General features: G+C 40.6%; 1 protein-coding gene across 4 annotated transcripts in view; it reads left to right on the forward strand.

Annotated features, from left to right (window-relative positions):
- The first annotated feature begins 4,030 nt into the window (after positions 1-4,030).
- The window catches only part of ano8b (anoctamin 8b), a 43,631-nt gene continuing 23,403 nt past the window's right edge, over positions 4,031-24,258 (forward strand). For all 4 annotated transcript variants that reach the window (XM_080506152.1, XM_080506153.1, XM_080506148.1 and 1 more), the window contains exon 1: positions 4,031-4,405. In XM_080506152.1, the coding sequence (XP_080362278.1) occupies positions 4,249-4,405 (157 nt within the window). In that variant the 5' untranslated portion in view covers positions 4,031-4,248. The remainder of the gene's footprint in view (positions 4,406-24,258) is intronic.

The raw sequence follows: 24,258 nt of genomic DNA on the forward strand, positions 1-24,258 counted from the left end.
CGGTTACAACAGCGTCGCTCCATCCTGGAATCCTATTGGGTCCAACCCTGTCTGTCTGCTCTTAACCCCGCCTATTGTGCGCATATAAAACCTGTCCGGAATACCATATTCAAAGGTTCCGGCTTTTTCAAATAAATGTGTCAAATGTATTATTACAGTATATTCATCATAGAAATAGTGAAAAATAAACATTTAAAAAAATCAACAACAAGACTCCGAGGTCTTGTGATTAACCTTTCATTCAAAATCCCATTAAACTGTTTTCTAGCAATAATCCAACGCTTTGATGAGTGTAAAGGTCACTTTAAGGTGATAGTAATGATGTTCCATATACACCTATTTATAGTTTTACTTTTAGAAAGGAATATCATTGCAGTTAATGTCACCAAACATTTATCTCACATATCTAGAAACAGTTCATAACAATACTTATATAACAGCAGAAAATGTCTAAGAAATTCCTCTCTAAATCAGTGGTATCCAAATTATCCATCCATCTTCAATCTTTAGTCCAACATGCCAATAATTTAAAGGATTTCCTCATGGAATTTAAAAAGTACTGCGATTCTGATTCTGAATATATGTCTAATGTGGGAAGGTTCCTTCAATGTCAAAGTGTCATCATTTTAACAATGTTGTATAAAAGTAAACTTAAAAACAATGTAGGCTGTTCGATTACAGTTTGTTTCGTGAATCGATAACAATACCCTTTTTTATTAACTTTTTTAAAGTCTGATTTGTATGCTATGCATAACAATTCAGTTTAAAACAGTTTTTTATAGAACCCCATTGACAACACAATCACTTCACCATTAATCTTATACAGCCCAGGCAATAATATATAGAAAATATACAGTGGTCGAATACCTGAACAAATTATCTTGGATTGTGTGAAGAAAGCTCAGTACCACTAGAAACCCATGCTAGCTAAAGAAGAACCAGCAAATTCCCAACACAGACACAGCCTGGAAGACCAGTACTATTTTCTGAGGCTCCAGAATTTAGCCAGTGAAACAACAAGCCACACTGCAAAAGCTTCCAAATCTAAATAAACCTAACAAAATGTACACTTCATCATCACTTTTATTCAGTCTACTCACTTGTACGAATACTTTACATAAATCTGTGAAGGGCTCAATAATTCATGTACTGCTGAAATGTGAGTCTGTTGTACTCGTTGAGATTTCAGTCTGTTTCACTCAGTGTCACACTTGTTTATGGTTAATGATCTGACGTAACACAGGACAAGCTGGTTTTTCTTCAGTTTCTTCAAACAGTTTTTTTTGTGTGTGTTTTTTATTTATTGTCCAATCAAATTAACAATCACTATGAACTCCGCATGTCTGGCTCACATACATAAATGCATAAAAACAGAATACAAACACAAATTATAGGCATCACGTGCCGCTGCAGCGCCTCGCAGCTGTCATCCCAGAGGGTGGTGAGTAAGCAGAATGTCTGTCCACAGATGAGGTTCTTTTGAGTTGTGAGCCATAAGAAGGGGAGGGCTGCCAGCCTGCCTATGATGCCACACAGCAAAAATATGGGATCCTGGAGGGGATACATTTTGTACATGATGGAGAGGTATGGTTCGAGGTCTGGCAGCATTATTGAACCTGTGATCTCAATAATTCATAGACAGGTCTGTGTGCACAAAGCGTGACAGCTGTCACCACACAGCTGCTGAATGATATGCAAACATTTGAGTAGCTCCTGACCACAAACGCAGATAAATAGGCCATGTATGCACTTAATGAAAACAATATTATTTTTTTGTTAAAAACAGCTATGTGCACACCTAATCGACAATTTAACAAAATCCCCACCGATGCACTAAAAAATCAAATCAGCAGATTCTCTCAAATTGATTAAGCTGATGAACTAAAGTGCTTTAGTTTTTGTTTTTGTTTTTCCTTCCCAAAGCTGAAACCTTTAAATAACATAACCTATATGGGCCTTGTGCACTGAATCATTTTCATTTAAGCACCTTATGTTGAGGGAGGCTCATCAAAGCTTGAACACAGAGCTCCTGGATTCCAGCTTTTCATGAACAGCTTATACTCATCATACCAAAGAGACTTTATGATAGCATTTTTAATGGATTCCTCATCGTAAAAAGGCTTACATTCATACAGTTGAATATTTTCAAGGTTTTTTTTTGTAGGCACACACTTTAGTTGAGAAAAAAAACTTGACATATGCCCTAAGAATTCAATTAGATTGGTTCAAGTCTCATGTAGATATGGTTTGTAGTGAAATCCATTCATTTATTAATTTAGTTTTGCTCTGATATATAGAAAACCACATAGGAATTCAAATTATTTAAGTCCCTTGCACAAAGACTCATTGCAATCCTTTATCTGTGCCATTGCGTTCAACACTTTAGTATCACAATGGAACATGATGCACTTTATGGCACATATTTCACCAGTGGTGTTTTGGTCGACTCCATTTGAACCACAAATGTTTGTGTTGAGTAAATGATGTTTGTTTAAGGTGGATGCTGCTCATTTTATTGGGTTAATTACGAGACCATCGACAGATAATTAATTTTTTTATCGCCTATTCAACTCATTTTATGCTTTAAAGCAAACAGCCTATTCACAAGGGGAAGGTTCAGTGTGTATCACAGTGTTTATTCAATTCAAAAATGACATTAGGTGCACCTGGACCTGAGTGTCACTAAAAATTTAATGTATGAAGATATTTTTTGCAATAATAAATAAGTCATAGTCAATTTATCTTTCAGGACAGACCTTTCAAGTCACACACACACAAAAGAGCAGAAGCAGTATGCTTCCCAGTCTGACATCTGTCTGAGGTGATTGTAATAATTTGGATTGAAGATGTGGAAGGAGAATGGATTACTCAGATTGGTGGTCATTTGAATGGTTGCTTTTTTCAGAATGTGGACCAGGCATACTTTTTGTCTGAGTCTATATCTTATGTTGCCAATTTTATTTCTGGCATCAAGTAAAGTTCTATGTAGGATGATAAAAATAAACTCCTCTTGGAGGTAGAGAAGTTACAAGGTCATGCATGAGCACATTTACTATTATGGGCCAAAAGGGTTTGTGCAGTATCTTCAAATATGCATGAAGTGGGTTTGCAGTAATAGCTGCTTTGCTCTACAGTCTTATCTAATTGATGTACTTTGCCTGTAATACTTTCATTTTGCTGATACACACAGACACATGGTTTTTTTTTTTACCATAATGGATTTTGTTCATTTTCCTGCGTGCCTGTTGATCAGTGAAAGATGGCATGTCGTAAGGAGCGAAGCAGACACTTTGATTTTCTTATTTTTTCAAAGAACTAAGTATATACTGTATTGTAATAAATAATATTATATTTAAGTGTGTTTTGTTTTGTTACGAGGAGCGCACTCCCAAAACGTAAAATATTCTCCTCATACGAAAAATACTTTTTATTGTCATAATTGCATAAGTATCATTTTGTCAACTTCCGGAAATCAATTAACTTAGTTCCATGTAGATATATTTGTTTATATGCATATATCATGATTTAATTTAGTTCAAATTTCAACTAAAAAAGGATAATATTAATTGCATTTTTGTTTAAAAAAAAAAAAAGGCAAGCCATAAAACTGTATTAGTCAAGTTCTAATACCCCAATATTGACAATTGTAATATTTCCTCTTATTATAGCTTCATCCACCCCCCCCCCCCCACCCATTTAATTAGATGCAATTTCTATTGCATTGTGTGATTATGCACATACACACATATATTTATGTGCATACATATGCAATTTTATAACTTACTATGTCAAATTGGTTAATTGAACATTGAATATTTTGGTTTATTGCCCCCCACACTCGCCCAGACACCCACAAATTGAATCCCCCCCCTCCTGGTTTTGGAGCATCACAAAAGGTGTATTTCAGTGCCATCCAGCCCCCTTCACCTCCTCCTCCTCCTCCTCCTCCTCCTCCTCCTCCCTCCATCTCTTTGTCCCTCCTCCACAGACGTCGGAGGAGCGCTTCTTCCAATCCAGCCGCGCATCCTCCTCCTCTGGCTCCAGAGCACCACCGGGACGATCCGCCGCCGCTGCGCCGACAACCTTCACTTCACTTTCGCGTCCCTTCAACCCTTCACTCGGACCCCCGCCGGCCGCCCTGCTACACCCATGCTCTTCCCTCCTCCTGAGATGCGATACCGCTGCACGCCATCCCGGAGAATATCTTCCCCTTCCGCCGCTCCTCGCTGATAGAGAGAGAGAGAGAGCATGCCCGACGCGGCGGCAGCGAGCGCCGCAGCCGCGGCGGCCGCCGGTGGCGCGACCACCGCCGGCGACGGCCCCGAGAGCTCCCGCCACCGACACCGAGCGCCGCAGGGAGAGGCGGAGAGGCCGGAACCGACTGCAGCCTCCTCCGGTGTACTGGGTGAGTGCGGACCGCGCTGCGGTCTGCGGCGAGATGGGGTGGGTGGTGGTGGGGGGGGGGAGCGGACAGGTGGACGTGATGTGGCGGACCAGACACGCGCAGACACCGTCACACACCTCGCGACACCGTTCTTTTGTCTGTCTGCACGAGAGCGTCTCAATCGTCCCCCGACATAAAAGCCCCGAGTTTCCAGATCAAGCCTCGGTTATCCATCGTTTACCGACGTGGCGGCGGCGTTTCTGACCTCCGGGTCTGGAGCGTCTCCCCGGGTGAAGACCCTTTGTGTCGTCATTGTGTCGCTCGCCTGCCGCCGTTATATTATTTTTCACCGTATTCTTCTGGGCAGACTTGCTGTAGTTGTTTCTCTCCCCACACTGTATCCTTAAAGCCCAACAACAGACAATCCGCTTCACTTGTTTATCTTTCCCGTATGATCTTGTGGACGTGATCCCACGGTGTTTATTAACTTACGGATCATTGTGGGATCGCTTCATTGTTGTCAGACTGGCACCTTGTTTCCTCAGCGGCCGATCAGTTTCCGTGATACAGGATCTGCAGGGCAGGTGTATGTTTTGTCATTTTAATGAGGGGTTAAACCTTTAAGACTGTTTGTCAGTCACTCGTTTCATTGCGTGCATGTGGTGCGGTGTTATATTATTATTATTATTGTTTTGTGCTGTCCACAAAATAGCTGCGTTTATGTTTATAGAAAACACAAATGGAGCAGTCGTGCCTTATGTTTACGATCTGCTCAGTGACACCCGACAGTGGATTTGAACAGGCCCTATCATAGTTTGCAAGATTTGGAGTGATGCTATTTTTGGATCGGACCACAATATTAGCTTGGGCAGGGAGCCTCAGCTGCCGAGCAGGGATTGTTTTCCTGCATGAGGGGTGCAGAGACAGCCCCAGTGCTCCCTGCCAGTACTGCTGCAGAGTGATGCAGTGGAGCGGTGGGCTGTCAGCAGACAAGCGCTCCTTTCCACTCTTGGTAAAGGTAACCCGAGCAGGCAGCTGCTGACTGGAAGAGCCGCTGGATGCCATCCTATTGCGAGGCTGGCACCCAGTGTTGTCTCATAAAGGTTCTGGAAAGGGTCCCGGGGGGATATTGCAGCATCTTTATGAGCTCAGGGCAATACAAGCAAATAGGAGATGAGAGTCGATGGAGAGAGCAGTGGCCTCTGTTTTGTTTGTTAACAGTAGTTCACTGTTACGAAACCTTGAACGGTGATGTTTTGTTGTCAGAGAGGAAAAGAATTCTGCGTTTTATACTGGTACCCGTAATCTCGATTCTTCACTGTGTCTCCTTTAGGATTGTATCAACATCATATTTTGAACCTTTGACACAATAATCATACGAATGATCTATACTTGATGTGTCTGTCGTTATTAATTTGTCTTGAAACAGCTTGAGTTCCACATTCCTGTCCATGTTTGTTGTACCACCCCTGGTCACTGAGCGGTTACAGCTGCATGCAAACGATGCCACTGAGAAATATGTTGGCGCTCAACAAAGATCCAGGACATTACACATTTATGATTGCTGCCTTTGGGCAGACGTCTGATTTTAGATCGCTTTTGTTGTTGTTATTATTTTGGTACTTTAAGTAGCTCCGTGAATGTACTAATAGAACACTTTGGTTCATTATTAGACTTGTGAAGTTTTTTTTTAAAAAGGATTGAAACATCCATCTTTTGATATCTTTTGATCAGATATTTTTGCAGCTAAGAAGTTTGAAGTTGAGCGGTTTAATTTCATCAGAGGTTTTGTTTGGATATGGTCTTCGACAGAAGAAAGACAATTTTTATAGTGGCTATTATGTTGTTCAACAAAGATTAGCTTTAGTCTTTAGTTTAGCACAATGGTGGTGGGATGGTATGTTGGTATTACAATGGTATTATGTTCCCAAAGTTAAAGAGTATAGTGAATAAAAACTTATGTAATGGGAGGTAGTAACTGCAAATTCTATTTGTTAAGTTGTTTATTCAAAAAGACAAAACACAGAATTAAACAACATGCACATATGTTAGATGCAGCCGGGCACATGGTGCCGCAGAGCCCAGCTGCTGTTGTGCCACCATACATAGCAGAGCCCAAATCAAAACATGGCAGCTCTGTGTAAAAAATCTTTGAATTCACATTTTAATATTGGACCAGTTGAGGTGAATCTGCTATATTTATATTTATAAAAAATGAGAGAAAAGAATCAGGCTCAGAGATCTCGGAGGTTGTAACGTTTGCAGAAACAGTAAAATGTTCTTTATGTTATTATATTGAACTTTGCTCATAATCTCTCCAGTGCTGGTGTGCCATGTCATGGAGGGTGATCCCGATCACCTGCCACCATGTATCACAAATCTTTACAAAATAGAAGTACGTTAGCAACAATCCATTCTCTTTTCTTGCTTCAGCACGAAATGTAACGTATCTGTAATGTAGATAACTGCTGAGAACTTCAAGTCGAGTTTCTTTCAGGGACTGTTATGTCTTGTAGTTAACAATTATTAGTTAATAGTTAATACATAGACTGAGAGCCACACCAATTACATTATAGGTATTAGACATCTTTACAGCAAGGCTTTCTTGTCGTTTCCTGCTTCCACTCATCTGTACGTTTCCTTGCGCGGGTTATTAGAGTGAGAGAGGGGTTCAGGAACTTCAGTGGGATTACCATGATATCACATAACCCCCCCCCTCACATGTGTCGGTGTCAGTCAGCCTGCACCACAGCAGGCCAGGGTGACTTCTCTGGGAAGAGTCGAGGAGGATTTGCCTCCATGGAGGCTTGGATGCTCAATTGTCTCCTTGCCTCCCTTCACAATATTTTCCCTAATCCCCCACAGTAGACCAGGATGACTTTGAACCTCTCAGCCGTCTTCCTTTGTAGCTCACAAGCCCGTGTTTCACGGATTAATTAAGCAGCCATCATTAGAAAATGCTACGTAAAAATCTCACCAATTAGTTAGTCCTCCCTCTGAGGCCAGTGTTGATAAGATTCTGCGTTATGGAAATCAGGTCATGTAATTTGTGGTTGCCCAATCCGCCAGCACAGTGGTTTCAGATTTAGGACATGCTGTGAAATTATTAAAAAAAAAAAAAAAAAGCAGAAATGTTAATAATGGTTGCCAGCTATAGATTTTCTGTCTGTGTGGATTGCAGTGTTTGTCCTGGTTTTACATCTTTTATTTAATCTACAAATAGTGGAATGATGTCAGGGGCATGTTGGAAATTTACCAATAATTAATATAGATTATGTCTGGCAGTATAAAATATGTAGGAGAAATCACATGTTACATTTATCGTCAGGTTAAAGTCATTGTTCAAATCTCTGTTTTCACCAATGCTCTGTGTCGTCAGTGGTGATATGTGACAAACCCATTTTCACCGATACTATCTTATTTAACTTCATCCTTGACGACTGGCATTAATAAATGCACATTGCAGCCTGCAAAATGTATGAGGGAAATGCATTAAGCTGGGATCTGCTCTAATCTGCAGACTGTTGGCCAGAGCGCTACTCTCTTTGCAGTTCTTCCTTCTCCCTGCCTCTTAAGGAAGTGGAATACCTCAGTTTTGCCTCAGACAGATTTAGTCAGTTTCAGTCTCACACAGGTTGTTTTAAATACTGCAGTATTGAGAGGAAGAAAGCGTCATGCTGAACTTCCTGAACGAAGGACTGTTTTGTCACAGCGGCGCCCGACAGACGGAGGCGCTGCTGTTGTGCCCTCCCACAGCTCTTTAAATGAAGGGGCTGATGAATGTAATGCGGTATGATGGAATGACAGCAGTGTGTTGTGCTTAATGACTCTGAACTTAATGCCTCGATCTGAATTCGCCTCTTTGCATATCTCGCTGTTATTCATTGTATGCTCCACAGAGACATTTCCTGTTCTCCCCCCCCCCCCCCCTACTCTTCCTCTGGAGTAAGTGCTGAGCTGCACATCAGCTGCATTAGCAATCAAGGGAAATCTGGGGGGGGGGGGTGACCTTGTAGCTCTTGATATTGTAGCTTTATCTGCCTGTACCTGATGGGCCAGACACACATCTAGAAGGTCGATCTGGTGGTCCAACGTTTAATAGGGCAAGACATTTCATGCTGCAATTAAGACCATCAGGATAACAATAAACTTAAATGGCCGGCTCTTCACTGTGATTGCTCTTTATATTGTCAGCAGCTTGTCTTTAACGTGAGATCATGAGAGGGACGGTGTCGCTGGGCAGATGATGGTAAACAATGCTCTCGTACAGTAACATTTGTCAGTGCTGCCATCATTTACTATTGATTTTCTGTAGTGGGATGGCCAGTGACCGTCATCTCTTTGTGCTGATGAGAATCCAGGATGCACTGATTTCACATACTGGATCTGTATCAAAACCAATGTGGCCTCATTTGGTGCATCCTGCTTGAGCTGTGATCCAACTGAGAAACATTATTGTTGTTATTTTCTCTGAATAGGATCAGTACCATGTAAGCCAGATAGGATTGCTCCCAACATCAGTATGGTTAAAAACAACCCAGAAAATAGTTTGTCTAAACCAGAACAAAATGTCTTTCAGGAAATAAAAAAACCCCAAAACAACCAGCAGTCCTCCAGCTGACACCTCCAGAGTGCAGATAATACTCAAGTTGCTCATATCAGTCTACTTTACCCCATGAAGGAGACGTATGATAGAACAAACCTGGGAAAAAAACAACTCTTTCACACTTCACTTCCCGATCGTGGAATTATTTGCATAGATCACAAGAAACACTCATATCCAACAGTTGATTCAAGGGCATCATTGATATATGCTGGAGGAGGAATGCTGCTGCTTGTGTGATTTGTTTCATGTGTTATATTATCCATCCAGCATTTTTTCTTTTTTTATAAAACATGTTCAGTTTACTGCTATTGGGCCGTAAACCCAATAGCAGTAAACTATTTTGCTTCCTTGCAAAAAGCCTTGATCTAAATTCATTTTCTGTAAAATAAAGATGGATGGGGGGAGGGGGGGGGTCATTTCAGTGGTAAGCAAATGTCCATCAAGTGGTAGGATGGACAGTACAGCCAGTTTGTGAGTGTCAGCTTTCAGCCCTTTGTCCAGTGCGGTTCGACGAGAGGTGGAAGTCGGTGCAGGCAAGCCTGAGATTTTGGGGTCTGAACTGTGGTTTCGTCACGTCGCCCGTGTCAATGTGTGTGATCTTCAATTGTAAACAAAAGCAACGGACCACACGTCCTGACTGGTTCACTCCACTTCTTCTGTGACGTTTAACAGATAAGTTGGGCCGTGGTTTTTTGCAAACACTGTGCTTGACATGTTTGTATTTTTACACTCAGTTACAGTCACAGTGGGCTGCTGACTCACTTTTCAGTGACATTCATGTTACCCGCCCAGGAAATAAACGTCCCCACAGGGAGCGGTTTTCCAAATTATGTTTGTTAACAGGAGAGCATTTTGCTTGGCAGAGTATTCCGTGTCAGTTGCGGAACTGAATGTTATTGACATACTGACTTGTTGTTTTTACCTTGTCGACGGTAGCTTTTGTACAGAGCTGAATCATTTATTCTTTGTGCATTTTTATGCCCAATTCAGTGACAAAATTTACGAGATAAAAAAAAAAAAAAAAGAAAAGAAAAAAAGCTGTTTATGAATCAGTTTCACAGAAGAACAAACGTAAGCTTTGCACATTCAACCAACGCTACATCCGTGAAGCGTCGGATCGGATGACCACACCTTTGAACCTGCAGATGGGTGTGTGCTGGATTGTTTTTCCCACATGCAGGGATTGGCTGAGTACACACACGGGCCATTTTAACCCAGACGTTTGTCCAATAGCGCACCTCTGACATCCCCGTGTGACTATACAGCTGTGCATACACCTACATTTAGAGCCATTAGTTGCAGACATGTTTTAGGAACTCAATTTCCCTGAGTTGTGATAAACCATCTGTCTTGCCAGTGGTGGTTCGCTTGACCTAGATTTGGGAGTTTCTAATGGCTTAATCATATTACCCGTAATGCCGCTTCGCTTCTCGCCAACCGACTTCTAAATCCCCATTCACGCCCTGTGGAAGTTTACATTTTTTTTTTCCATTTATAGCCATGAAGATTATCAAACCGTTTGCAGGAGATGATAATGCACACTCCGCAGCTTAATGCATTTGAAGCACAGGGAAAAGTGCTGCTGGTGTTTTGCACGTTCGCACTGCCTTGTCTGGAAGCACTGACATGTCGCGCGGACCTTATCTTGATTTTCAGCTCAATTCTCAGTTGATCAAAGAGCAAACAGTAACCAGCTTTCCCCTGTGTGTATTTATACTGCATTCCTGAAAGGAAAAAGTAGCACTGAAGTGCATTTGCCCACTGTGTCCTTTATGCGATGTGACTGCGCTGACAAGGCCTGGATTTGATTTCTTCTTTTGTTGCTAAGCAAAGGCAGGAGAAATACAATGACCATGGTGAAGAATGCCGTTTTTCGCCTTGGTTGGAGGGAATTGCTCCACATGAGCCGCTCTGCGGTCTCCCAGAAAAGGCTAAAAGGCTGTGAAAGTGTGACGTACAGCAAACGAGGGAGCAAAGCTTTCTCCAACGCATCTCATAACTGGAAACATTATCCATGTCAGTGATAGTACAGTCACCGTGGATGAGAAGCAAGGGAGTTTTAAAGCAGTATTTCCCTATAACGTAAGCCCCTGTCCTGTCTGTTATTCTTATTTCCCCCTTAACATCTCTCTGTGACTCAATTGTTTAGGCTCCACTTTTTTGTTTGATAGGTAGAGAAGCTTAACTGTAATTTTGCATCAGTAAAAAGCTGAATGTCATCGTTTAAGTGTTAACTTGAGTTTCCTTTGATGACAAGACATTTCTCTTCCCACTTTCATCATATAGAAAACCCTTATCCTGCTTATCTGGCAAACCTTTGTGTTTTATCCCATTTGGTAAATGTATGCCTCAGACAGGGAGCTTAGTCAGTGCACACAAGGAAAAGAATAGTCGTTCATCAATTTCTACTTCTTATCACTGACAGTAGAGAGTAACTCTGCTGCTATGCGGTGAGAAAAACAACATTTGGTGAGTGTTTAATGGCATATAGCTCACATGGGACCTCTGAGATTTCTCCATTTCTCTGAGGTGTTTCATAACCAAAACTCACTGTTCTACCTGGATGCACAGCTAATTTGCAGCTCCAATTACTAAACAAGTGAACGGTCTCAAGTCCACTCTGCCCAATTTAACCAGAAAGACAGCTGTCATTCAAAATCCCCCATCCCAAACAGAATCCTCAAATACAACCACAATTCAGTCAGTGGGAGATTGTGAATACACATGCAATATGGAGCAGCGATAGAAGAAGTGTTAAGAACATTTCTGTATTTTGCACCAGAAGACATTCAAATTGGCTTTATTTTGAGATTGTAGTCATTTTCCATAGTAATTATTTGGTTTGTTTGAACTCATAAAGAAGAGAAGAAGAAATAGATTTTGATTGGATGTCTCAAAAGTTCCCTCATCTGACCTTTAAATAAATCTAAGAGACGGGCGAGACAGGAAGCTTGATACAATAACAAACTATTTATTCTGTTTGTGAATTTATGGAGGCATCGTATGTATGTGGCAATATAGACTGATATTCTAGAACCAAAACACTCATTCCTAACTACTTACACACATTTTTCTAGAAAAACTAAATTATAGTTGCCATGCACATTGTGCAACCTTAAAAATAGACCTTAAATGCATTCGTCATTCTAGACTACTAAATACTACATTGTGAAATGTGATTAAATTCTTTTTAATAAATTGCTTTTTAATAAAAAAAGTAATTTTCTTCCATAATATATTCGGTGTTTGGATCCTTCAGCATCCACTGATCCTATAATTTGTCCTCATGACCTGTCCCCCTGAAGAGTAGAATGTCCATCCTTCCATTTTTATGCATATTGAAAACAGTTGGGACCTTTTGGAGGATCTAAAATTCATTTGTGTGAATTTCAACAAAGCTGGACTGCACCGTCTGTGTCAAAATGACTCACCTGAGGAATTCAAAAGGCCAGAGAGTGCAGTTATTGATATATGCACTGATTTAGTTTTGAATCCTCCTTTGTTGCTGGTATACAGAACTCAGCAAGATATTAGACCTGACCTTCAGGAAAATTTCAATGTGGTGAAAGTGTCCACAGCGGAAGAGGGAACAGTTTGTTCTGGTTCATGTGTTTGAACTTGGACAATGTTGACTGATGAAAGGTTACAGCAGCAGGCTACAGGCATTTATTGAGTTTCATTCTTCTTCTACTTTCTCAGCATTTTGCCATCTGTTCTTTTCTTTTTCTTTGCTTATGTGTCTGTAGATCAGTCCCCCAAATCACATATGCATGTCCGGAAAATTAGCTTTGCAGAGTTTGTCTTTTTGAGCTTCATACCTGCTTTCTTCACTCCCCCATTATTTTGATATGATTGGATAATGCTGATTCAGTGTTCTCTCTTCAAAAGCCTGCACCTGTTGGCAATTGAGTTATCAATACTTTGATCCATTGTATCCAACAGATTACTTTTTTCTTTCCAATTGAGGGTCAGACCTGATCTGACATTAGGCCAAGGGCATGGTGCACCTTGAACAGGTCATGAGACAAGCACATGGCTAAAAACAGGGATATTTTATAGTCGCCGACATACATATGTCTTTGGATTGTCGGAGGAAATCTTTAGGAACAGCAACAACTTGCCAATTCCACACAGAAAGTTCCCTTGTCAGAATCAGTGGTCTTCTTGCTGTGAGGTGAGTTTGCGAACCACGACACCTGTCATGGTTTATTTCAATCAAAATCACTTACTTCATTTGTGGCTTGTGCACTTTTCATTGTCCCCCCCCCCCCCCCCATTTCAATAATATTTTGTTGCATGATGGTGTAATGACCTTCCCGGGCATCCTGTGCACCGTAGATATAAATTAATCGGGACAAACTGCTGAACAGATCTTCCTCGTGCTGCTCCTTTAAAGACATAGGAAATCAAAGCAGACAAAGTCATTAATGATATCTTCCTCAGCTTGTCGTTGAGTGGGAGAGGATAAGGGAGGGATGGTGGAGTAGTGTACAACAATCATCGGTTCCTCTGGAGTATTGATCTGACCCGAAGCCTTCTTTCCATCCTTCCACAGAGTATCGTATGTACAAACGGATGAATTCATCACCAGACTGACTGACTGACTCACTGCTGCATCTAACTTTTGTATCTACCCTTACGTATTTATACACGTATTTATACACCTAAATATACACCTAAATAATATTTGTAAGGGAAATTTCTCCACACGAAGTGATTAATCTCTGTAAACCTATTTCTAGATTCTAGATCGAGTACATTAGACAATAATCCTCTCTTTTAAAGCTCCTTAAATATGGATGGCTTTGTTTTCTCTGATTGTTTGGATTGTTCGGTCCTCCATATGCCCTTCTGGTGCTCTGGTCAGTGATTTGCACTGTAGTTCAGTAGAGCTTTCTTGTTTGTAATAGAACACACACTGTTGGCTCATCATGAACCTGAAACAGAAAGCTTGGCTCAGACCCCACAGAGAGCACAATCCACCCGTACCTCTGAAGCTAATGATGCATATATCTTATTCGCCACAGGAAATGCAGGACACTCTCTTAATTAAATATGACGCATATAAAGAGAGTGTCCTGTCACCGTGCTAAGTCAATAAACTTCATACAGCACCTTGAACCACTTTACCAGTTTCAGAGTACTGTGAGTCACATGCATCCATCCACACACAGTCACACAGCAGGGACAACAGATTTGCCAGCAAAAATGCCCGCCTTCTCTCAGAAGCAACTTTGCATCAAGTGTCTTGCCCAAGGACACTTCAGCAGATGGCAGAGCCGGGGATCAAACTGCCTACCTTGAGAGTGAAGGACATCTTGCTATACCTGAGCCACAGTCACCCGTATGCTTCTGGCGACTACGTTGCAATAAGCCCCATTGTGGAATGACATCAATATGTATTCAGTATATTCTTGGTTTTTATATTGAAAATCATATATAAGTGATATAGTTGTCACTCACACTGTCCAACCTGTTAACCACAGGTCTGCAGTGACCTTTAATCTGAGACATTAATGACTGCTTGCACGCGTTTTCACTGTTATTCAGTGTAATCCTCGTCTCTTTGTTCTGTGAGTTCATCAGAATTTCCCTTCCTCCATATTGGCAGTTGCCCACTGCTCAACAATGAAGTCTCTCTGCTAAACAAAGGCGGCTATTCACTGGAGTACATTCATCATTACTACTCGCTTATTCATAATTCGTAATCCTTCCTCATGACAGTGCTCAGTTCAGCGAGCCTAATATCCAGTCGGTTTTTCTGAGGGAAACTCTGCACTATATGAGTGTTAAAGGAACGACGAGTGTGTGTGCATGCGTGATAGAGACAGAGAGAGAGAGAGAGAGAGAGAGAGAGAGAGAGAGAGAGAGAGAGAGAGAGAGAGAGAGAGAGAGCTGCTGCTTTGCTCTGTCAGTGAAGTTGCTCACTTAAATTAACCAGTTAAACTAGAATGAAGCATCGATTAGCCTACTTGGCAGAATACAACAGACAAGTACTGAAACAGGCAGATTCACTGAGGCCAAGTGAGCAGACCATCAGCGATGGCAAGGAAAGAAAGAAGATGGGATGGAGAAAGGTGATCCTCTGGCAATTCTGCTGTGTGAGCGTTGTGGCTCTTTCCTCCCTCCGTGCTCTTGCCTTGTCCTCTTCCTGGCTCTCAGCCATGGGAGGCTCCAGTGTCACAGGCAATCATTGTTACTTTGAAGCCAAGGATGAGCTGCTATTATTCTAACTATGACTGTTAATGAGCAAATTACAGTTCTGACCTCTACAAGCATTCACATCTTTATCTGATGTGTCACAAAGATGGGACAGACACCTTGCGTATTACTTCCATGGAAATGGAATAATAGTAATAAATATTAATAATAATAATAATAATAATAAACAGCAAACATTTCTTTGAGCAGACTTTATCCATCTTATATCCAAGCTTAATCCAATTTCAGGTCATGAAGAGTGTTCCATCTGGTATTTTTGCTAAATAAACACTGGACGTTTCACCAGTCAGGGGGTTAAAATAGAAAGACACATCACATCCACGGACAAAATAATGTCACCAATTAAATTACCACACATGTTGGATTATGGAATGGGTTCACAGTCTTTTGAAAATAATCCCACACATACACACACACACAGGGGCAGGGAAACACACAAGGAGAACAAGTAAACTCCTTATAGAAAGTCCCCAAGCCCAGAAATGAATAGATGGATAGCAAGGATGTTTATTATCCCATGGCTCTGGGAGGCTTTCCTTTTTTTTTGGGGGGGGGGGATGACTTATTTACAATTTCAATAATCATGAAATGTATATATTTTTCATGATTACAATAATTTTCCACTTTTCTGATCCCATTACTTTTGTTTAATTGTTACTATGACCAGGGCCATGGCATTGCATTAAAATACTGTAAAAGAAAAATAGTTTTGTGCTTAGAAACTGATGGTGTTTTGACTGCCAAGTATGAGTACTTTATCAAACGACTGTATTTCTTCATTTCTATCATCTATTCACAGCTGTAGCTGTTTCCCCTGCTCTTCTTTTACTTGTAAAATTCTACTAACTCATCATAAACAGAATGCGTTAAGCCTTAAACATGTTAGCCTCTTCTTGGTATGATAACATGCTCATGTTTAACCTCTGTTCCGACTGTTCCCACACACTTTGGTATGTAAACTTGAGCTCACAGTGCTGTTAGTGTGGACAGAGACTCTCCTGTCTTCACTAATTTCTTTCTTCGTCTGCTCTTCCATTAGTCCATCGCTCCTCAATACCGCCGGCACCTAAAACTCGTGAGCTGGAGCCTCTGTCCATCAATCATTTTTCTACTGCTTCATGCAGTTCAGGGTGGCAGGGTGCTGGAGTCCATCCAGCAAACAATTGGCTCTGGTAGGGTGTGCCCTGGACAGCAGCTCTCCACCCCACTGTGGTGCTCTCACACAGAAAGAACCATATACATACAAGACGAAATGCAGATGCACCACTTTGAACGAACAGGCATGTTTCTGGATTGACTCAGGAAGCTGGAATATCCAATGAAATGCAGGTTCGAGGGAAATATGCAAACTCCATAGAGAAAAACTGGCAACACAATAAGCTAACTGCAGCTCATGTGATTGTATTGCAGTTTGTTGTGAGGGTGAAGTTGTGAGCCGGTGAAATGTTCAGCGCTGCTGCCTCACATCAGGTCGTACGGTCATTATGAGGGCTCGTCACGGTGCTCCGACTTGTGAGAGGACATCCAAGTTGGGCGAATTATTCATGTCTGTTTCCATGTGAGGGACTGTTTTATGGGCTGTGCCTCACCTTCACCCACCATCAGCAGTTGAGCTCCTTTGAAGTCGCTTTAATCACTAAATCATCAAAGAGAAAAAAGATAAATAAATCACAGCCAAAGTAAAAACTTGCTACATGTTATGTCTTTTACCGTCTTTCTGATTCAAAATGATTTGAGGTAACAGCAGTGGTTGGAAAAAAACCAAAACAACAACATAGAAACATAGGAAACATCGTGTGCTAGTACTTTTGCTACTGGAACAAGTCGCTATGTTTATTTGTATCGACACGGAGCTTTGCCCTCGTCTTCCTTCCTTCTGCCTGCTGTGAAAGTATCCGTAGGAGCTGTGCTCTGTAGAGTATGAGATGATGACAAATACCTCTTCAGAGGAGCTGAGTGAGAGGGGAGGCAAGAGAGCCGAGCGTTAAAACCAAAAGCATGGAGAGGAGGAGAGACTGATGGATTCTGCTCAGACGGTGCTGAGCAAGAGGCTTTGGATGAGAGAAAGACGCAGGAATGGTCATAGGGGAAAAAAGAGAGAGAGAGCAAGGATGCTATGGTCTCAGGGAGAGGAGGAGACTCAGATAAAAGGAAGGGAAGAGAGACAGGACGAGAGCTCTGCTGTGATTGGAAGAGGATCTTTCATACCCTCTAAAACGCAGGTGTGTACAGTTGTGTACACACAAGTGAAAGATGAAGCACGGAGTGGGTCTGTTGATTTGTGAGCAGACTTGATTCCTTGCTTTTTGAAAAGCGAGATTGAAGTACATGAGCGTTTAAACAAAGTAGTGTTTGGAACCTGGAGGAATAGGAGCAAGGCAGAGGACCGATAAGAGGAGCTGCTTTGCATTTAGTTCCCGGAGACATACAGGCGGCTGCTGCAGATTCCAGTTCAATTCACATTTTGATCATAGAAAGAAGACACGCTCTGAAAGTAAAGTGCATCTTTGTACCTTTAGGGGACTGATGTCCTGGAATATCTTGGATGGTTCCTCTGCTTTTGGGTACTTATTTGCTACCTTGACTGACCTTTCTTGTGTATGTATTGTTTCCTGTTTTATGGGACCTTGTATTGTTTTATACTGAGGAATGTGTCATGAATTCCCCTTGAAGAAAATAGGATTTTTTTTTTTTCTGAAGGCATCTCTTTAATTTAAACTCAGTATGACAGTATGACCTTGAGGTTAAACAGTTAACAGCCAGGGTAAAGGTGAGGGTGGTGTGGTAATACATGTAATATAAAACATGATGTGTTTGTGTGTGTTATTGTCGTGCTGCACTTGTGAACCCACACCATTTTAGACGTCTTTCATAGTTGTCTTTGTTAGTGCCCATGTTATTTTTGGGAGCTTTAATGATTACATTTTCATTATCATTGTTTCAAAATGCAAGCAGTATATTACATCTTTAATATAGCACATATGCATATATGCATATGCCTGAAATAAATAAGGAAACTAAAATTACTTTTCAAACATCAAGTACCTCCTACTAGGGGAGCACATAATTTTAGCCCTACATACCCTTGCCTGCGACTTCATTAAATACACTCCTACCAATTTATGTGTTCATCAAAGGTTTAACTGTTTCTGTATATTCATTTTTTTGAAGTCGTGGTTGGTAGTGATGATGAGCTGGACTGGAATCTGTTGATCGTTAACGCTCTGGCCAAAATAGTTGAAGTTGTCATAATTTCTGTGACTAAATATGGTGCCAACTGTTACGTATACTTCCCTGTGTCATATATGGTAATCCAGCACAGCAGCGTTGCTAAAGATGACCTCTAAAAGATGAAATAGGTTAATTAAAAGTGATAGTCTGATGTCCCGAGAACAGCTGAGCATCATTATCCTGGTGAAGTCAGAATTTGTGGAAGTGCTGTTGTATTGGATCACATCAGATTATATAAGTGTCCTTATTGCTTGGGGGTATAAATGTATACTTAATACCTTGTAGTTTAATACTTGTACAGAAATAATCATGGATTTTTTTTTTTGACATAAAGCAGATTTACACAGTGTTTTACGAACAACATATATAAGAATTTAAAAGGCAATTGACCCTATGGATGACAATGAATCAGTCAAAATGGAAACTATGAATAATACCAATTTATTTATTTTATTTATTTATTTTATTTATTTGAGCAGTACACATTCTGCTCAAAAGGAGTGGGCTGAAGCAACAAGCTTATGAGCGCCCACCCCCAAACTCAGAGCAACAAAAGGTACATTCCACACTGGAATAGAAAGAACAAAACGTCAACAACAACAGAACATTAACAAAAAAGAACCTCCTACATTTCAAACGACTATATCAACATGGACCAAACTTACGACACACACTCACACACACATGCACATAATAAGGTTGTATCAGATACAACTCAAGGACACAGCTTATATCACAAACCTCTTGAAATCTTTTTTTTTACGAGTGATTTTGAAGCAGTTAAAGAAGCAAGTAGAGTTTGTCTGCTCGTGATGTTGACTTGCAGAATCTCAAACTGAAGTAATTCAATGGGGAAGAAATTGTTGGATGTCTGAACCTGATTGGGCTTCATGACCCCCTGACTGAAGACATTACGCTAATAGGATCTTTTGTGTCGTTCACACAGTGGTAGAAGAACAATGGAAATATGCTTTCTTTATCACTTGCGATCCTTTTGAACACTAATGACATGATAGAGAGGGGGTGCTTTTGAAATGGGTACATTATAGAAACACATTTCTTATTTAATTAAAGTATCTCCATTTCAAGACACCAAAACATTTAAAGAAGAGAGGATAACTTATAAGTCTGGGTTGTCGGTTTTAATTATTTATATATTTTGAAAATCTGAAATATAATACCATGTATTCAGTACAGTGAACCTTTGGGCCAGCATGTGGTGGCGGCCCCCTCTCTATTGTGACATAATGAGCCCCAAATAATGAAAATCTATTCCGAGTGTCACCGTCTCTGCCAGTGCCTGCTCTCAAGCCGCAACACTTGAGATATATTTTCAAATCAGTTTATTTTATGTGTTTTGCATCATCTGGAGGTGAGGTGGCATTAATCTCTTTGAAGAGGAGATTGATTTTGTCTCACCGGTGATAAAAACCTTTCAGCTGAGGCATGGATATATGGAGCAGAAGGGGTGAATCCCTCCCGTACCTCCAGCAAACTGGATGTTGTTGCCATGCGAGGTCTTTCGTGTACCGAATCATCTGCTGTATGTAGAATTTCAGACATTTCAAATTAAATGATGTCCAATGTCCATCAGAGAGCCTGAGCAACAATATATAATATATAATACTTCGGCCAGGTTCACAGGTTGCATTTGTATAACTGTGAGAAATGTAAAATGTGCAAGAAAAGCATGTTTAAGTAGGAGTGCACATAAAATGACAATTATAAATCTGCTAATGCAGTGCATACAAAATGCTGATGTCAGTTTGACCTTAGTTTACATTTATGCAGCATAACGGTGTTGTTTTTATAAACATTAGCTTTGTCTGAATGAAGTGAATTGCAGGTTAAAGATGGAGATGTGCTTAATTTTGTGAAGCACATCTCACTAGTCAATTATGACTATTTGAATTCCTGTGGTTGAATATAAGATTATGTGACAATAACGGCATGTCAGTCTTTATCTGCAACCCCGTTTGTGAGATCAGGTTTAATATTTTGAGTAATATGTCCTGAAGTCTGAATAACCTTACCACTCAATAAAATGTTGGGCCCCAAAGCAGCTTCACTCAGGTATGAAGAACAACGAGTTTTCAAAGCGACTCACGCAGTTGTTGAAGATTGTGAATGCATCATCAAGTCTCCCTTTAAGTGCCGGCGACCTTCAGTTTCGTGTCCCCGTCTGAGTTTCATAGCCAACTTGCATCCTGTTTATCTGGTACTTTATATCTCCGGCTCACACACGTGCAAACACAAACATCCCACAGACATGCTTCAAGAGTCAAGACTCAGATCACAGAAGGACACCCGACTCGTTGTGCCTGCCTGTCTGCTCTCTGATAAGCGTTAGCCCTGGAACAGATATCTCAGTATGTGGAGGCTGGGAGTAATACAGGCTTTATCTGTATCATTGCTGGTCCTGGACCAAGCTGCTCTACAGCAACCTGGTTTCTCTTACTGGGGGAACATGGCATTGAAACTCAGGAATTATCTTCTTTTTTCTTTTTCAATCACATTTTATTAAGGAATATTTCTCTGCATGCACTATTGTTCTTAGTGAGAGTTTAGTTCCTTGTTGTGTTCATGATATGAGCCATTTTCAAAATCTTTTTATTGAGAAAAACAATGAGCATAATACCAGTCATGAAAATATGATTCATACAGTTTCATTGGGACATTTTTTTTTTCACAGTCTTTTTGGATTTACTCACAAATTGTTAGACATCAACATTACAAAATCTAATGGATTGGTCCGGTGACGATGACAAGTCGTCCCTGAACATTTCATGCACTTCAGGTTCATAGTTTTTTGCGAAATGTTGGTAAACTATATACAAACCAGTAAATAAATACATGCAGACAAAAACATAACCTTCCTCTAATGTTTGTTGGCGAAGGAAATAAAACAAAAATGGTTATTTGCAAATGATCAAATCCAGGAGCAGGCACACCTTGAATTGCGAGATTAAAAATGAGCCAAATTAAATCCTCCACTAAGTCTACATTTCTGCAGTAAAGCCTTCTTAGAGACTTCTCACCGTCAATAAAGGAAGTGATTATATTATCCAGTGAATCAAAAATAGTTTCAGCAGAAGAATAGGTATTGATTGAAATAAAAAAAAAAGACATTTTAGCAACATACTCATTTTTGACAAGATTGATTTTTTTTGTTTCTGTGCGCCACACTTCGTTGCACTTTTCACAGCGTGTTGCGTTATAGTATCTGGTGACGGTTTTCCATCAGTGTCGCCTCGAGTCCAATGAGTTATGTAGCTGAGGACCATTCAGCTTAGTACTTTGTTTTGAAGTTTATATTTGAGTGTCTGTTTATGTCCAATCATTTTAAACCATGCTTTTCTTGAATTAATTGAAAGCATTGTAAAACATTCTTATAAGAAAACAACAGCAAATCATTTGTTCCTCCATTTTTTGTGTCTTTTTTTTTAATCTTTACCACTGTATAGAATCGCCATCATATCGAAGCCATCTGAAGCTTTTCAGGATGTTTTGTATGTCACTTTTCATCCCATTTTTACTACGCCTCCTCTTTTATTCTTAATATGACATTTCTCCAAGGGTTTCTCACCTCTTCTGTTTTTAATATAAATGTATTTTCTACCAGCAATTCTGAACTTGAGAGTCACGGCTAAGAAAAGAAACAAAATCTTAAGAGTTTTCATTTTTGGCTTTGACAATAGTGTAAACAGTGTAATGGTGCAAACGATGGCGCAAATAGTCATAATCAAACTTAAATCCAAGCGTTTATTGGATTTTACTCCCACTTACTGATGAAGTCATGTGAAAATACAACTATACAGTACAGTCAATCCAAAAATGTACCTGGACTTCAAAAAAAAGAAGAAAAAAAAGCGCTTTGACTGAAAATGGCTGAAATGCACTGGTCTACAGGACACTTCAGCTTGTTACTCTAGTGACCTTTGCCGGAATCAGTTTGCTGTTGTAGTTTTTCTGATTGAAGAGACACTGCTGTCTGATCCCTTCCTTGAATGTATTCATTTCGCAGGCAGGGTGTTTGCAGGATTTACCCATTCACTATTTGAGAGTGGCAGAAAGATGATTCCTCCTCTGCTTCAGTGAAGCTCCCTGCAACACTCAGCCTGAGCACGACACAGTCAGCTTGGAGATCAGGGCCCTGCAGCACAGTCTGAGAGTCACAGCACTTGAAATAATGAGCAACCAAACGTCTTTATTCCACATTCCAATCGCCGAACGTTTGAATAATGATGACTCCAAAAGGACCTGATGATTCGGCTTTTAAATCCGTTTCATACCTGCTCGGCTCGCTGTAGCCTCAGGTGTGCTCATTCAGGGAAATTATTTCTCTAAATGAGACAACAACCTTTTCCTCAAAGCAACGGGGTTGTTTGTTTGTGTAGTGCAAAGACACACTCTAATACATACCCACAGAAACCTCTCAGACGGGCCCAGTCCGCATAGCAAAGCCTTGATGGATGATGGTTTAATCACTGTTTATTTTCTGTGAAGTAACAAACACATTACTGCATGCCATCTGAGCTCATGCGCACTATCGAAATGCATAAATTGAGGTTTTTGTAGAAGTGGAGCCAATCCGCTGGCCGTCCAGGAGTGTTTGTACGTGTTGCCCTCAGTGATGAATACAGGACTCATTAGAATTGCTGTCATGCCGCCGCTCTGCCTGCAGCATTTCATCTGAAGCCCGGTGAAGCACCCAGTCGCTTCTCTGTGCCGAGGAGAAGCACTCGGGTCGAAAAAGTCAAAAATACCCTGCCTGCGCTTCGTCCCGCTGTGATGTTTGAAAATCTTCTTCAGAGGGGAGAAGCAGCATGGAGGCAGATGGGGTTGTCTTTATGTAAGTAACCTGAGAGATTTCTGAGATAGTGATGTGTTCTCCAGGTGACTGCCTCTAGATTGTGCTTCCAACATGTCCAGAATAATCTTAACAGAAGATTCCGTCTCCAGCCAGAGGTTATTTTCTTTCTATTTTTTTAGGTAGATTCATGGAGTGTGTTTTATTTACTGTCTTTCCTCTTTCAATGTTCAAAAGCTACATAACAATATTTAACAAAGCAAACACAAAAGTGAAAAAGAATTTCATTCTATCATGAAATACTTAATAAGCAAGTTTTTATCATGTAAATTCAGATGAAGTCAGCAAAGCACATTCACGCAGGCTGGTAAAGCTGTTTCTATTTTTGGCTTGTAGAGTAAACTGTAAACCCAGCAAAGCTGTTCTGTTTTATACAAACTATTCAGGACGGTATCTGTCTTCCAGGGATGTTCAGTCCTCCTCTTCCTCGGTCTCCTTGCTTTTAGTGACTGCTCCGTGGAGGCTGAGAATGAACAGTGGTGGCTTAATGCCAAATTCAATGAAATTAGAAGGATTACTATTAAAGAGTCAGTGTCTCCTCTGAGCGAATCATTCTTCAGATTGGCAAAGTGTTGAACCTTGATAAGCCCATTGTTGAAATTACATTTTTGCATTTAATCCACACACAATCCATAGTTAACTTTAACTACACATACACAACCTGTGGGAAGCGGGATAGAAACTTGTGATTAACTGAACACAAGCGCTGGTTTCAGCGCTAACAGTTTTTCTTTCAGACATTTTAAAGTAAACAAAAAAAATATACTTTTCATCTAGTTATATTTGTAGTATCTGATGGAGTAACTCCTGTTTTAAAAAGTTTGCTTGAAGTGGGTTTGTAGATAATACCATGAGCACAAAAGCAAAGCATTCATGGAACAAGACATAAAATGGTCTGTATATTTATATATTGATCTGGACGGCTTTAAAAACAACATTGTTTAT

Source organism: Blennius ocellaris (assembly GCF_963422515.1).
Source record: "Blennius ocellaris genome assembly, chromosome: 12".
NCBI lineage: Eukaryota > Metazoa > Chordata > Actinopteri > Blenniiformes > Blenniidae > Blennius > Blennius ocellaris.